Source organism: Alexandromys fortis, unplaced genomic scaffold (genome assembly GCF_014885135.2).
Source record: "Alexandromys fortis isolate MF-2015 unplaced genomic scaffold, M_Fortis_MF-2015_v1.1 scaffold_1, whole genome shotgun sequence".
In the NCBI taxonomy this organism is placed as follows: Eukaryota; Metazoa; Chordata; class Mammalia; order Rodentia; family Cricetidae; genus Alexandromys; species Alexandromys fortis.
In genome coordinates this window covers 35,127,070-35,139,280 of record NW_026067927.1, presented here as the reverse complement: position 1 = coordinate 35,139,280, position 12,211 = coordinate 35,127,070, and the positions used below count along the sequence as shown (strand labels likewise).

Sequence of the window (12,211 nt, the reverse complement as noted above, 5' to 3'; positions counted from 1 at the left end):
CCAACATCCACATGATGGTTTACAACCATCCATAGCTCCAGTCCCAAGGAATCCGACACCACCTTCTGATTTCCAAGGGCACCAGCAGCATGTGGTGTACATGTATAAGCACACACAAAACACTCATATATATACATATACATATATATATATATATATATTTAAATTATATGAGCCATTAGCTTCTGCTCCAGCTACCATGTCTGCCATCTGCACTCTAACTCTCTGGAAGCATAAACCCAAATAAACTCTTCCTTTATAAATTGCCTTGATCATGGTGTTTTGTTACATCACTAGAAGAACAAGAGATATGATCACTAGTTACACGTGTTTGCACTATTGCACTGCTGGCTAAATGACTCGGATCCCACTTGAACATTTCTCCTCTAGCTCGCTTTTAAAAGGTACTTCTGAAGAGCTGAAGAATGGCTCAAGGGCTAAGAGCATTTGCTGCTCTTGTAGAAACCCTGGGTTAATTCCCACCATTCACATGGTGACTCACAACCATCCATTACTCTAGCTCCTGAGAATCCAATGCCCTTTTACCTCCAAAGGTACCAAGTACATACATGGTACACATATACACATACACAAAACACATAAATTTAATAAATCTCATTTTAAAAATCCTTAAAAATTCTTAGGCATGTAGCTCAATGTCCAAGCACTAGGCTAGTATGCACAAGGCTGGAGTTTGCAGCACAGCAAGACAGGGCCAACAAAAAATACTTGTGAAAATTTGCAACTGTGCTTATGCACAGAGAAAGTACAATTTTTTGGGAACTTGAGAGATGTTAAAGAGCTAAGAGCAACTGCTGTCTGCTCTTGCACAGTTCCCAGCACCCACGGGGAAGCTCTTAACTGCCTAGAACTCCAGGGGATCATATTCCCTCTTCTGGCCTCTGCAGGTACCAGATATGCACATGGTACACAGATATGCAGGCAAACATGCATACACATACAATAAAAGTCAATAAATCTAAACAAAAAGAGATAAATACAAGGTGCACAGAATATGAACTTTAAAAAAAAAACATTCATTTGTGTAACTCCCTGTCACCACACAGATGTCAGATTCGATGCTAAGCAAGCATTCTGTCACTGAGCTACACTACGGTCACATGTATGAACTTTAACTGTTTCTTTCTTTACTATTTGTACATTAACCCAAGGAAGGATGAGGATGGCTACCTCATACAGGCCTGTGTTAAAATTTTTAAAAATAAAATGTGCAGTCTCAACACTGGACAATTCAGTTCCATTTGCTTTATTTTTAGGATGCTTTCTTTCACTTCTCAGGACAGGATGACACATGTACACGTCGCGGTCCTCTAGGCAGGCTGACACCAGCTCATCTACTCCCCTACAACAGGAGGACACAGATACATGTCGCGGTCCTCTAGGCAGGCTGACACCAGCTCATCTACTCCCCTACAAGTACTAGCCGGGTCCCACAGAGGGACTACAAACCTCAGAAATCAGGGGAAAGAGAGAAGACTGGGTTTCTAATTAAACAAGAAAAATCATTAATGACATTGTTACTCTATTTAGTTACTCATACCTGTACTGATACAAACTCAACCCTTTTAAACCAGGGAAACTAATCAATTGGTCTTCAGTAAAGAAAAAGAATTTCATAAAGGTATAAACCAATTTGTCCCCATTAGAGACAGTGAGTGCAATGTAGAAGGGAAATTGTTTTCACTTGTAAACTTCTTCTGAGTTCCTTGAGTTTCAGGGTACTTCAGAACCCCAATAATCAAGCAGTTCATGACAAAAAATGAAAGTGAAAAAGTAGACACAGAGATCCGTGAAAACCTCGCCCATCTTGCTATAGGTCTCCATGGAGCGATTGATCACTTCAGCAGGAATGCCAGACAGCAAGAGTGCAGCTGCCAGCACTGTGGTCTTGACCTTCTTCTCACCCTGGATCAAGGAAAAGACAAGTTAACCTCAGCACACATGTGGTCTACACAAACACGGCCCTCAGCACACATGTGGTCTACACAAACACAACTCTCAGCACACATGTGGTCTACACAAACACAGCCCTCAGCACACATGTGGTCTACACAAACACAACTCTCAGCACACATGTGGTCTACACAAACACAGCCCTCAGCATACATGTGGTCTACACAAACACAGCTCTCAGCACACATGTGGTCTACACAGACACAACTGCAGCTGCTCTCTCTCCCCTCACTGTTCCCAAAACAACACACCAACATTTACTGAGCATCGAAGAGGTAAATCAGTCAATTTTAGGCAATAGCAGACAACAGAGCCCCCAGCAAGTTTTATTAACTGTGTCATTTTGGCCAGGCATGTTGGTGCATACTTCTAACCCTAGCACTTGGGAGGCAGAGGCAGGCAGATCTCTAAATCTGAGGTCAGTTTAGTATCATAGTGAGTTCCAGAACAGTCAAGGCTCTGTAAAGGAACTCTGCCCACCAAACAAATAAACAAGTAAGTAAATGTTATTTTGGAAGCAAGACATAACCACTTTAGAGACATATAATAACACAAGGTAAGAAACAAGGAAAGTATTACTAGAGCCTATAAACACCAACCCGTGGATGAACTGATGTGTGATAGGAGTCAATGGCACAGAGGCTGCTCTGGGGTTTTTGTAAGCAGAGCACAGCAAGGGTTCCAGAAGCTCTGACAGCCAGCACACTACCACATGCAATAAGGTCGAAGGAAGATTTCAGGGTAGGGAGGAACCCAGCCTTCGGGGACGGGCAGAATCACATCAGAGGCAGGGGAGAAAACTACTGTAAACTGAGTCTCAGGACAACAAAAGCCAGAAGCAGAAGAACGCTAGGTGTGTCATTACAAACAAAACTACAGGGACATCCTAGAGGACCCTGACTGCTGTACACAGAAGCAGACACTGGTCACTCTTGTGATGGGATGTCACTGGACAGTTCAGAACACTTCTAAGGGGAGAGAAAACATTTATTTCTTAATTTCCTGGTCTCATTTTAAAATAGTCTTTTGAGGCACAGTGCCATGATCCCAGACTGGCCCTCAAGCTGGCTACACATCTAAGACTTTACTGACCCTCTACTTCCACCTCCCAATGGCAGGAAGCAGAGTCATGTGCCACCATGCGCAGATCATGTGGTGGTGATGAGGCTCAAACCCACGGCTTCATGAATGCCTGGTACCCGCAGAGGCCAGAGGAGACATTTAGTACCACTAGATAGCCACTCATGATTCACCAATTTTAAAGACATGAAAAGCTGTGTGGTTGTAGGTCAGTGGTAGTGCACATCTTTAATCTCAGCACTTGGGAGAGAGAGGCAGGCAGATCTCTGTGAGTTTGAGGCCAGCCTGGTCTACAAGAGCTAGGTCTAGGGCAGCTAGGGCTGATACACAGAGAAACCCTATCTCGAAAAATCAAAAAAAAAAGAAAGAAAGAGAAAAGAAGTGGAGGGCATGCTTAGCAAGGTGCTGGGTCCAAACCCCAGCACACACACATGCACGTACACACACATGCGCGCGTGCACACACACACACTCAAAACATTATCTGTGAGCCATATTTTCCCACTGAAAAGTCCTGAGCAAGAAAGAGTGACTCAAAAGTGAGCTTTTATAGGCAGTCTCTTGTTGTCCTTGAAGAAACAGCTACACAGGGTCTCCTCAGCTATCTCAATTACAACAGATTAACCCCTCCTCCCCCTAATTTTGTTTTTTTTTGTTTTTTTTTTGTTTTTCTGGTTTTGGAGCCCGTCCTGGAACTAGCTCTTGTAGACCAGGCTGGTCTCAAACTCACAGAGATCCGCCTGCCTCTACCTCCCAAGTGCTGGGATTAAAGGCGTGTGCCACCACCGCCCGGCCCCATTTTTATTTTTTGACACAAGGTTTCTCTCTTTAGCCCTGGCTGTCCTGGAACTTACTCTGTAGGTCAGGCTGGCCTGAAACTGAGAGATTCGCCTGCCTCTGCCTCCCAAGTGCTGGAATTAAAGCATGCTCTGCCCAGCTTTTTTTTTTTTTTAGATTTTATTTATTTGCCTGATAGCATATAAAGATTTATTTATTTTACGTATACTTGTCTGCATATATAAATGCACATCAGATCCCATAGACAATTGTGAGCCGCCATGTGGGTACTGGAATTGAACTCAGGACCTCTGGAAGAGAAGCTAGTGCTCTTAACCACTGAGTCATCTCTCCAGCCAAATCTGTCTTTTTTTCCAAAACCTCCTCCTATGAGGTAGCTCCACGTGCAAAAACATTTGCCTTGCCTGTGTTAGGCCCTGGGTTTGATGCAAAATTGCTCCCCTCCCCCACCCACATAAAGCCATAGATAAAGATATGACTAAGCAAACAGGCAAACCGTCATTTTTGCCCAAGAACCTGACATAAATTTTGATCATATGCTGGGTATAATAGCCTCTGCCTGTAATCCCAGGAAGCTGAGGCAGGAGAACAGAGTTCTAAGCTGCTCTGAGCCACATATCAAAAATCTGATACACAAATAACATTATTTTTACTTATTTGAGACAGGGCCTCACTGTATAGCCCAGGCTAGTCTCAAACTCATGCTCCTCTGACTGTACCTTCTGAATGATAAAATTACCTGCAAGCACCTGCCTGACCTACAAGGAAGTTTATCTTTGACGTCAGACAAACCAAGTTCAGGGAGATGATGTATCCATCTGTGGTCAAGCAGACTAGGAAAACATCAGCTCTCAGCATCATTTCCCTCCGTAGCTGTTGTCAAATATTTCTCATTCTCAACATTAAAGTGACTTGCTATCATGGGCCCAAAAAGGGGCACAGTAAGATAGTCAAATTCGTTTACTTTCTTACCAACAGAATGATTAAATTTGCTAAAGAATATGATCGGTTAAGCCACTTTGAATGTCTTCATTACACTGGTTGACTTTCTGGTTGATTATTTGTGTATGGGTGTGGAAGGCATCTTGCATAGAGGTAGCATGAATAATAAAAACCTATAGACAGATATTGGGGTTCCAACTGAAGATCAGAAAAGCAAAGCAGCCAGCCAATAGAGAGTTCTTACCTCTACGAAATCTTCAGGCTGAAAAGAGAGCAAGTTCCTGTCTCATCCCGCTTTATATCCCTCTCTAGTGCTGGGATTAAAGGCTCGCACCACCACTGCCTGACTCCTATGGCTGGGATTAAAGGCGCGCACCACCACTGCTCGGCCTCTATGGCTAACCAGGGTGGCTGCTGAGACTAAAGGTGTGTGCCATCACAACCTGTATGGTTGGTTAGGTGGTTAGCTTTGCACTCTGATCGTCAGGTAAGCTTTACTTATTGAAACACAAATGCTATACCACTATACATAGATGCCTTTCTCTGTTCCTCCACATGGGTCCTGACCATCCAACTGGAGACAGCTTGATGAGAATCATCTCTACCTGTGCACCATCTTGCTGGTCCTAATCCTGTAGCACTGACTCAGATCGAGTGTAACTAACGCTTCCTTGAAGTTCTATTTGTTTTTTAGAAATTTTTTTTCAATTTAAAAAACATTAAACACTATTTTTATTTTTTAATTATGTATATGTGTCTGTGTCTGTGCATGAGTGCAGGTACCCACAGTGGCTGGAGGAGTTGAGTCCCACTATAGCTGGAATTACAATTGTGAACCACCCAATTTGGGTGCTACGAAACAAACCTGAGTCCTCTGGAGTATTATGTGTTCTTAACAACTGAGCCATCTTCACAGCCCTTAACTTCTTTTTTTTTCCCCAAGACAGGATTTCCCTATGTAGTCTTGGCTGTCCTGGAACTCGCTTTGTAGATCAGTAGACCAGGCTGGCCTCGAACTCACACAGATCTGCCTGCCTCTGCCTCCCAAGTGCTGGGATTAAAGGTGTGTGCCACCACCACCAAGCAGCCCTTTAGTCATGAGCCATCCAGATAGCCCAGCGGGTAGAATCACTTGCTTGCAAGCTTGGAAGCTGAGTTTGATCCCTGGAAGCTAAGGCAGGAGAATCAACTCCTGAAAACTGTCCTATGATTGCCATGACAACACATGCACACCAGAGCATGCACACACAGACAGACTGTTAACAATTAGTCACAAGTCAACACACTCACATGCACACGAGAGCATGCACACACAAACAGACTGTTAACAATTAGTCACAAGTCAACACACTCACATGCACACACATGCAAGCACACACAAATAGATTGTTAACAGTCACAAGTCAACACACTCACATGCACACACACACATGCACACACAAATAGATTGTTAACAGTCACAAGTCAACACACATGCACACATACACAAATAAGTTAGACTGTTAACAGTCACAAGTCAACACACTCACATGCACACACACAAATAGATTGTTAACAATTACTTAGTCACGAGTCAACCTAAATACATCATAATTAAGATTTAAATTTACCTTAGGAAAATATTTGTATAGTCCCATGTACGCAAGTTGCAAAGTAAGAAATGGAGCGAATATAGACTGTGAAAAGAGAAAATAAAATTGAGTGTTTCCAATAAAATCATTGACATAATAAGTCAACTTAACAAAAGCTATAGATTCCAAGCAAAACATTACAGGAAAGCCGGGCAATGGTGGCGCATGCCTTTAATCCCAGCACTCGGGAGGCAGAGGCAGACGGATCTCTGTGAGTTTGAGACCAGCCTGGTCTACAGAGCTAGTTCCAGGATAGGCTCCAAAGCCACTGAGAAACCCTGTCTCGAAAAAATTACAGGAAAATATTTAATGCAGCGGCTGAAAGTGTTGTTTCTGAAGGAGGGTAAGAGAAACAGAATCTTAGTCTCTAACCATAAAACATATCCAAGTCACAAGATTCTCTTGGTGCTCCTCCTCCCCGAATGTGTTCTCTAGCCTTTTTATGAGACGGCTCACTATGTAGAGAATCACCATGTAGAAGCTAGCCTTGAACTCACTATTTTACTGCCTCAGACTTCAGAGTGCTAACACTAAAGGCTGCACTCCCGTACCCAGCCCATAGTGCTGGCATTAAAGGCTGCACTCCCGTACCCAGCCCATAGTGCCGGCATTGAAGGCTGCACTACCGTACCCAGCCCAAACTTAAGAGAATTAAAACTGCAGTGACTTCTCCCTCACCTAGTGGAAGTTAACAAACAGCTAAAAGCGTGCATTAAAAGTCCAGGAGGTGGTGGCACATGTCTTTAACCCCAGTACTTGCCGGGCAGGCAGGCAGACCTCTGTGAATTCCAAGTCAGCCTGGTCCACAGAACCATCCCAAAAATATTTAGGGCTACACAAAGAAACCCTGTCTCAAAAAAAAAAAAAAAAAAAAAAGCACAGTATCAAAGTAAAAGCCACATAGCCCTCAAAATTGGGGCAGAAGTGATTCATGTCGACACAGACAACTTGCTTCTCAAATGGCAGGCTATACTTTTTTTTTCTTTTTCTTTTTTTTTGTTTTTTTGTTTGTCTTTGTTTTGTTTTATTGAGACAGGATTTCTCTGTATAGTCTGGCTATGCTAGAACTCACTCTACAGACCAAGCTGGCCTCGAACTCAGAGATCTGCCTGCCTCTGCCTCCCGAGTGCTGGTTGACATACTATCTTAAACAGTTTGTCAGTATGACGTCTTCAACAAAACAAAACAAAAAACAAAAATGGCATTTAATTTATGTATTTCTAAGATGTAAAAGGTTATGAAGGGGGCAAAAGAACAAACACCATTGTATGGCAAGAAACAAGCAATTGAATAACTGGTAGTGAAGATAACCATAAAACCAACAAAAATCCAAACGAGGTATGGGGCTGGAAAGAGCACTTACTGTTCTTGTAGAGGACCCAGGTTCAATTCCCAGGCCCCACATGGTGACTCACAAACACCTGTAACTCTGGTTCTAGTGAGCTCTGTCACCCTCTTCTGACTCTGCAGGTATGCAGTATACACAAAGTAAACGTGCATACACACAGTTAGGTAAAACACTCACACAAATACAATAAATAAATCTATTTTTTAAAAAAGAGGCATAGCTTTTTTTGTTGGTTTTGTTGTTGTTTGTTTGTTTGTTTTTCGAGACAGGATTTCCCTGTGCAGCTTTCGAGCCTGTCCTGAACCAAGCTCTATAGAACAGGCTGGCCTCAAACCCACGGAGATCCTCCTATCTCTGCCTCCAGAGTGCTGGGATGAAGGTGTGCGCCACCACCACCTGGCGAGGCACAGCTTTTAATGTATGACAACACAGAGCCCTCGGATAAAAAGAGCAGCTCTTGGCTCACTGGACGTTAAAAGCACCGCTGATCTTTGCTTTGGTGACAATTTATTGTCAGGGGAAGATAATCAACTCTGTTGAACAGATTAAATTTAAGAAAATATTCGCATAAAAGCAGTTTTCTGTTTGTTTTTTATTTTTTGGTTTTTTGTTTTTCAAGACAGAGTTTCATTGTGTAGCTCTGGCTGTCCTAGAAATCACTTTGAAGAATAGGCTTGCCTCGAACTCAAGAGATCCACCTGCCTCTGCCTCCCTAATACCAGGATTAAAGGTGTGTACCACCATGTCTAATCGCATAAAAGCAGACTTTAAAACCTGTTTTGCCTAATGATATAGATCTTAGTAATCTGAAAAGTGCGTGTATGAATTTGGTACATAGTAAGTATTCTCAAAACGTCTTCTGAATGGACCTGCTTCAAATCAAGGCACTGGGAGGCTGGAGCAGTGGCTGGGTGGGGTAAATTCAGTTCCCAGCCCCCACATGGTGGCTCACAACCGCCTGGGATTCCAGTTTCAGAGAATCTAACTTCCTTTTCTGGCTTGAGAGGGCACTAAACATGCATGTGGTACACATACATACACGGAGGTAAGACACAAAAATAAATTCATAATCTTTTGAAAGAAAGTTCAATCACGACACTGAACTACGGCTGAGCCTTCTGTACTGTTCCGTACCCCACAGTGGGCTGTCATTATGAAGCTTCCACATTGTACCACACCGAAACCCCCTCTGAACTGCAGACAATTACCTACAGAGAGGCCCACAAGAAGACTACCTTAACGTCTCAAACTACCTGGAAAATTACTAGCTAATATATACTACATATAGTCATCTGGACTTTCGGTTCTGGGATGCAACTGCCTTGGTTTCACCCCACCTGTTAGTTGCTGTGTGACCTTGGATAAATGACTTAGCCTGAGTCTCCAGTCCTTCGTGGGCTCGGACAACAAATAGTGCATCCAGATGGAACGGAAATGAACGCAGGCTAGGAAAGCACTTAAAGGTACCCGCCCGGTATATAGACAGAGGTTAGCAATTACTACTAATGGGCTCCCATTCTGTAACTAGGCTAAAAACAGGATCTGTAATACACTTTCCAATAGCCCTATAGCTCTGTTGATGCTGGCAAGAAACCCCATTTTTATAATTCAACTTGCATTTTCCCAGGTAGTACCTTGCAGCTCTTACCAAATATTTGCAAACGAAAGCTCTGACGCCAAGAGCAAGAAGAGCACACCCCACCAATCTGAATATTCGAAAAGAGTCAAATTCCTCCGCTGTGCTTCCGTCCTCCTGGCTGGGCTTCTCACTGATGAGCTGTTTGCGCAGTTTCATGGCTTCCTCAAACCTGGAAAGGTACTGTTCAAGGCCGTGGTGAGAAGCCCTCTGGGCTGCGCCTGCCGTGGGGTCACCTCTGCTCCGCTGGCGGAGCTCCACGCCATCGTTACTACTGCACTCTGCTGGTTGAATGAATGAGTCCAGTTTGTCTCCCAGCTGGGTACCCTGAACATCTGCCACACCACTGGGCTGGTCAGTCGTTCCGCCACTGACCGAATCGCCAAGCACCACCCTCTTTGAAACTGAAGGAACACTGAGGGAGTTCAGTTTGTCACTGTCCTGGGACTTTGATTTTGTTTGATTTTCTTCTTCTGAGGAAAAAAAAAATTAAAGCCTTATGCATTACAATACTTACAAACATCTTAAACATTAATACTCAAGGGGGCTGGAGAGATGGCTCAGTGGTTAAGAGCATTGCATGCTCTTCCAAAGGTCCTGAGTTCAATTCCCGGCAACCACATGATGGCTCACAACCATCTGTAATGGGGTCTGGTGCCCTCTTCTGGCCTGCAGGCATACACACAGACAGAATATTGTATACATAATAAATAAATAAATAAATAAATAAATAAATATTAAAAAAACACATTAATACTCAAAAACGTGCTGCTAGAACTTTGTCTCTACATCAAAATAAATACTGACTCTGCAGAAAACAAAACCAGCTCTTCCTTCTTCACCTTTAAAATAGACCACCCTAAAAGGAGATTCTGGCGGGGAAAGCGTTCCAACTCCGTGGACAGGAAATACAACTGCTAAGCAAACAAGCAAAGATAGTAAGGGATGGGGCAGGGAGTAAAGACCGACTCTCTCACAGATAAAATATCCCAGAGATATGACTGAAGTTCTTGCACTAGCCGGTATGGATAAACATACAAAATCACTGAAGTTTCTTACAGCTTCTATTTTACAGTTACATTTCTGAGTCCAGACTGCACAGGGTGTGGCATGCCCACGGCTGCCATCCTTGGGCAGCCGTGAGCAGGCACTTTTAGGGTGCTGTTCTGGTTTTTAAAGAAAGAACTCTAAAAATGATAAAACTCTGCAAAGCAAGAGAATAGAATAAGAAAGCACCCCGAGAAAGAAACACACAAATACTTAAAGAATATCTTCAGATTAATCACTATGGAAAATGTTTCTTGTATTGTTTTGAATGAGGTGAAAATGATACTCATGCCTCTCACTTGTATCATCTAGAAGTTCAGAATTTCATCACTAACACCTCATAGGAATCCCAAGAGTTTTTACCAAGCTTGCAACCAATGACGAAAAAGCCAATTACTACAGGCAATGCTCACGTAGGAACTTGATCATCAGAAAACCATACACTGGACACAACTTTGCATGAAAGATGGAGTTTCCTTTAGGGCAAATGCAGTTATTGAAATGAGTGATGTAACCTCAGCTAGTCAAAGGAAATCTCAGTGGGGCCATCTCCTCTTTAGAAAAGGCCTATAAAGAACGTCCCCACATACACAGTCACCTCTCCTAGAAGTTCTGTAGGTGACAGTGTTGAAGGCACTGAGCATAGCCACCAAGATATGACCATAGGGACCCATATCCACAAAGGGTGTACCAGCCAACGGTTGAGCAACGACAAACTGATGTGGGCGGACAAGAGTTACAAAGCAAACGGCAAAAGGTAGGCGTCAGGGGAGAACTGGAAAGAAAAGCATTTGGGGCATATGGGGCGCAATGGGATTGGAAGTATGGGGATAAAAGAAAGGCGAGGAATAAGGCAAAAGAGCAGAGTCTCGGATAACTGGACTCGGAAAATGAGGAACAGAGCCTCTGTAACCAGGATGGAGACACGATCTCTGGGCAAGGATCCAAGAAAATAGGAAGCAGTAAGGAACGTCCTGGGGTTAAATGACAATATAAAACGGTTCGTCACCTAGGGGGCGGGGACAGAATACTACAGAGTGCATTTTTGGGTCAAAAGGTTTGCGGGCCGGAGGGGGCAGAAGGATCTTGAAGATTCAAAAGGGTGAGCGGGAGACGCGAAACCGAGGCTCTCACCCGCGCCGCTCCCGGGCCTGTGAAAGCCCATGATGCGGTTGATGCGCTGCTCGGAGTTCATGAGCAGCTTTCTCCTCCGCAGCTCCGCTCGACGCTGAGAAGCGGACAGCCCCGAGGGGCCCGCTGGCCTGTCCCCGCCGTCGGTGGATACAGTCCCGGGCTCCATGCTTTCTCCCACGGGCTGGGGCACGGTGACGCCAAAGGCCAGTAGGACTTAGGGAAGGGCCGCGGAGTTCGGCCCCACTCCCATTGTAGTCCCGCCTATGGGGGCGGGGACTGAGGAGTGAGTGTGCGCCGATGGCCTCCCAGGCGCCATGTTGGGTGAGGGCATCCCGAGTTCAAGGTTTCTGGCGACTTAGGTTGGCAGTGCTCTGGTTCTTCACCACCAGCTTACCTCTCGGGTGATCTCGAAGCTCTTGAAGAGACCGACGCTCCCCTGATGGGTGAAATGCCAGGGAGGTACAGGTCCGTTTTATTCTCTGCCAGGAAGCAAAATGGAGGTTGCAGCGGCAGGCGCTTGCTGCCAGTCTTAAGCGTCTGTGCTCCTAGGATACGTAATTGCGGGTGCGACTCTTTCCGGGAACTTAGTCCAGGGATTTGGTGGTGGGTGCTGGTGATTGTT

At 44.4% G+C, this 12,211-nt stretch overlaps 1 protein-coding gene across 1 annotated transcript; it reads right to left on the bottom strand.

Annotated features, from left to right (window-relative positions):
* Nucleotides 1-1,246: 1,246 nt before the first annotated feature.
* Nucleotides 1,247-11,856, bottom strand: Camlg (calcium modulating ligand). Its single transcript, XM_050144314.1, has 4 exons — nt 11,590-11,856; nt 9,421-9,881; nt 6,404-6,469; nt 1,247-1,926 (listed from the first exon to the last, which is right to left on the bottom strand). The coding sequence occupies exons 1-4, from the start codon at nt 11,753-11,755 to the stop codon at nt 1,735-1,737; spliced, it is 885 nt and encodes a 294-aa protein (XP_050000271.1). The 5' UTR covers nt 11,756-11,856; the 3' UTR covers nt 1,247-1,734.
* Nucleotides 11,857-12,211: the final 355 nt, after the last annotated feature.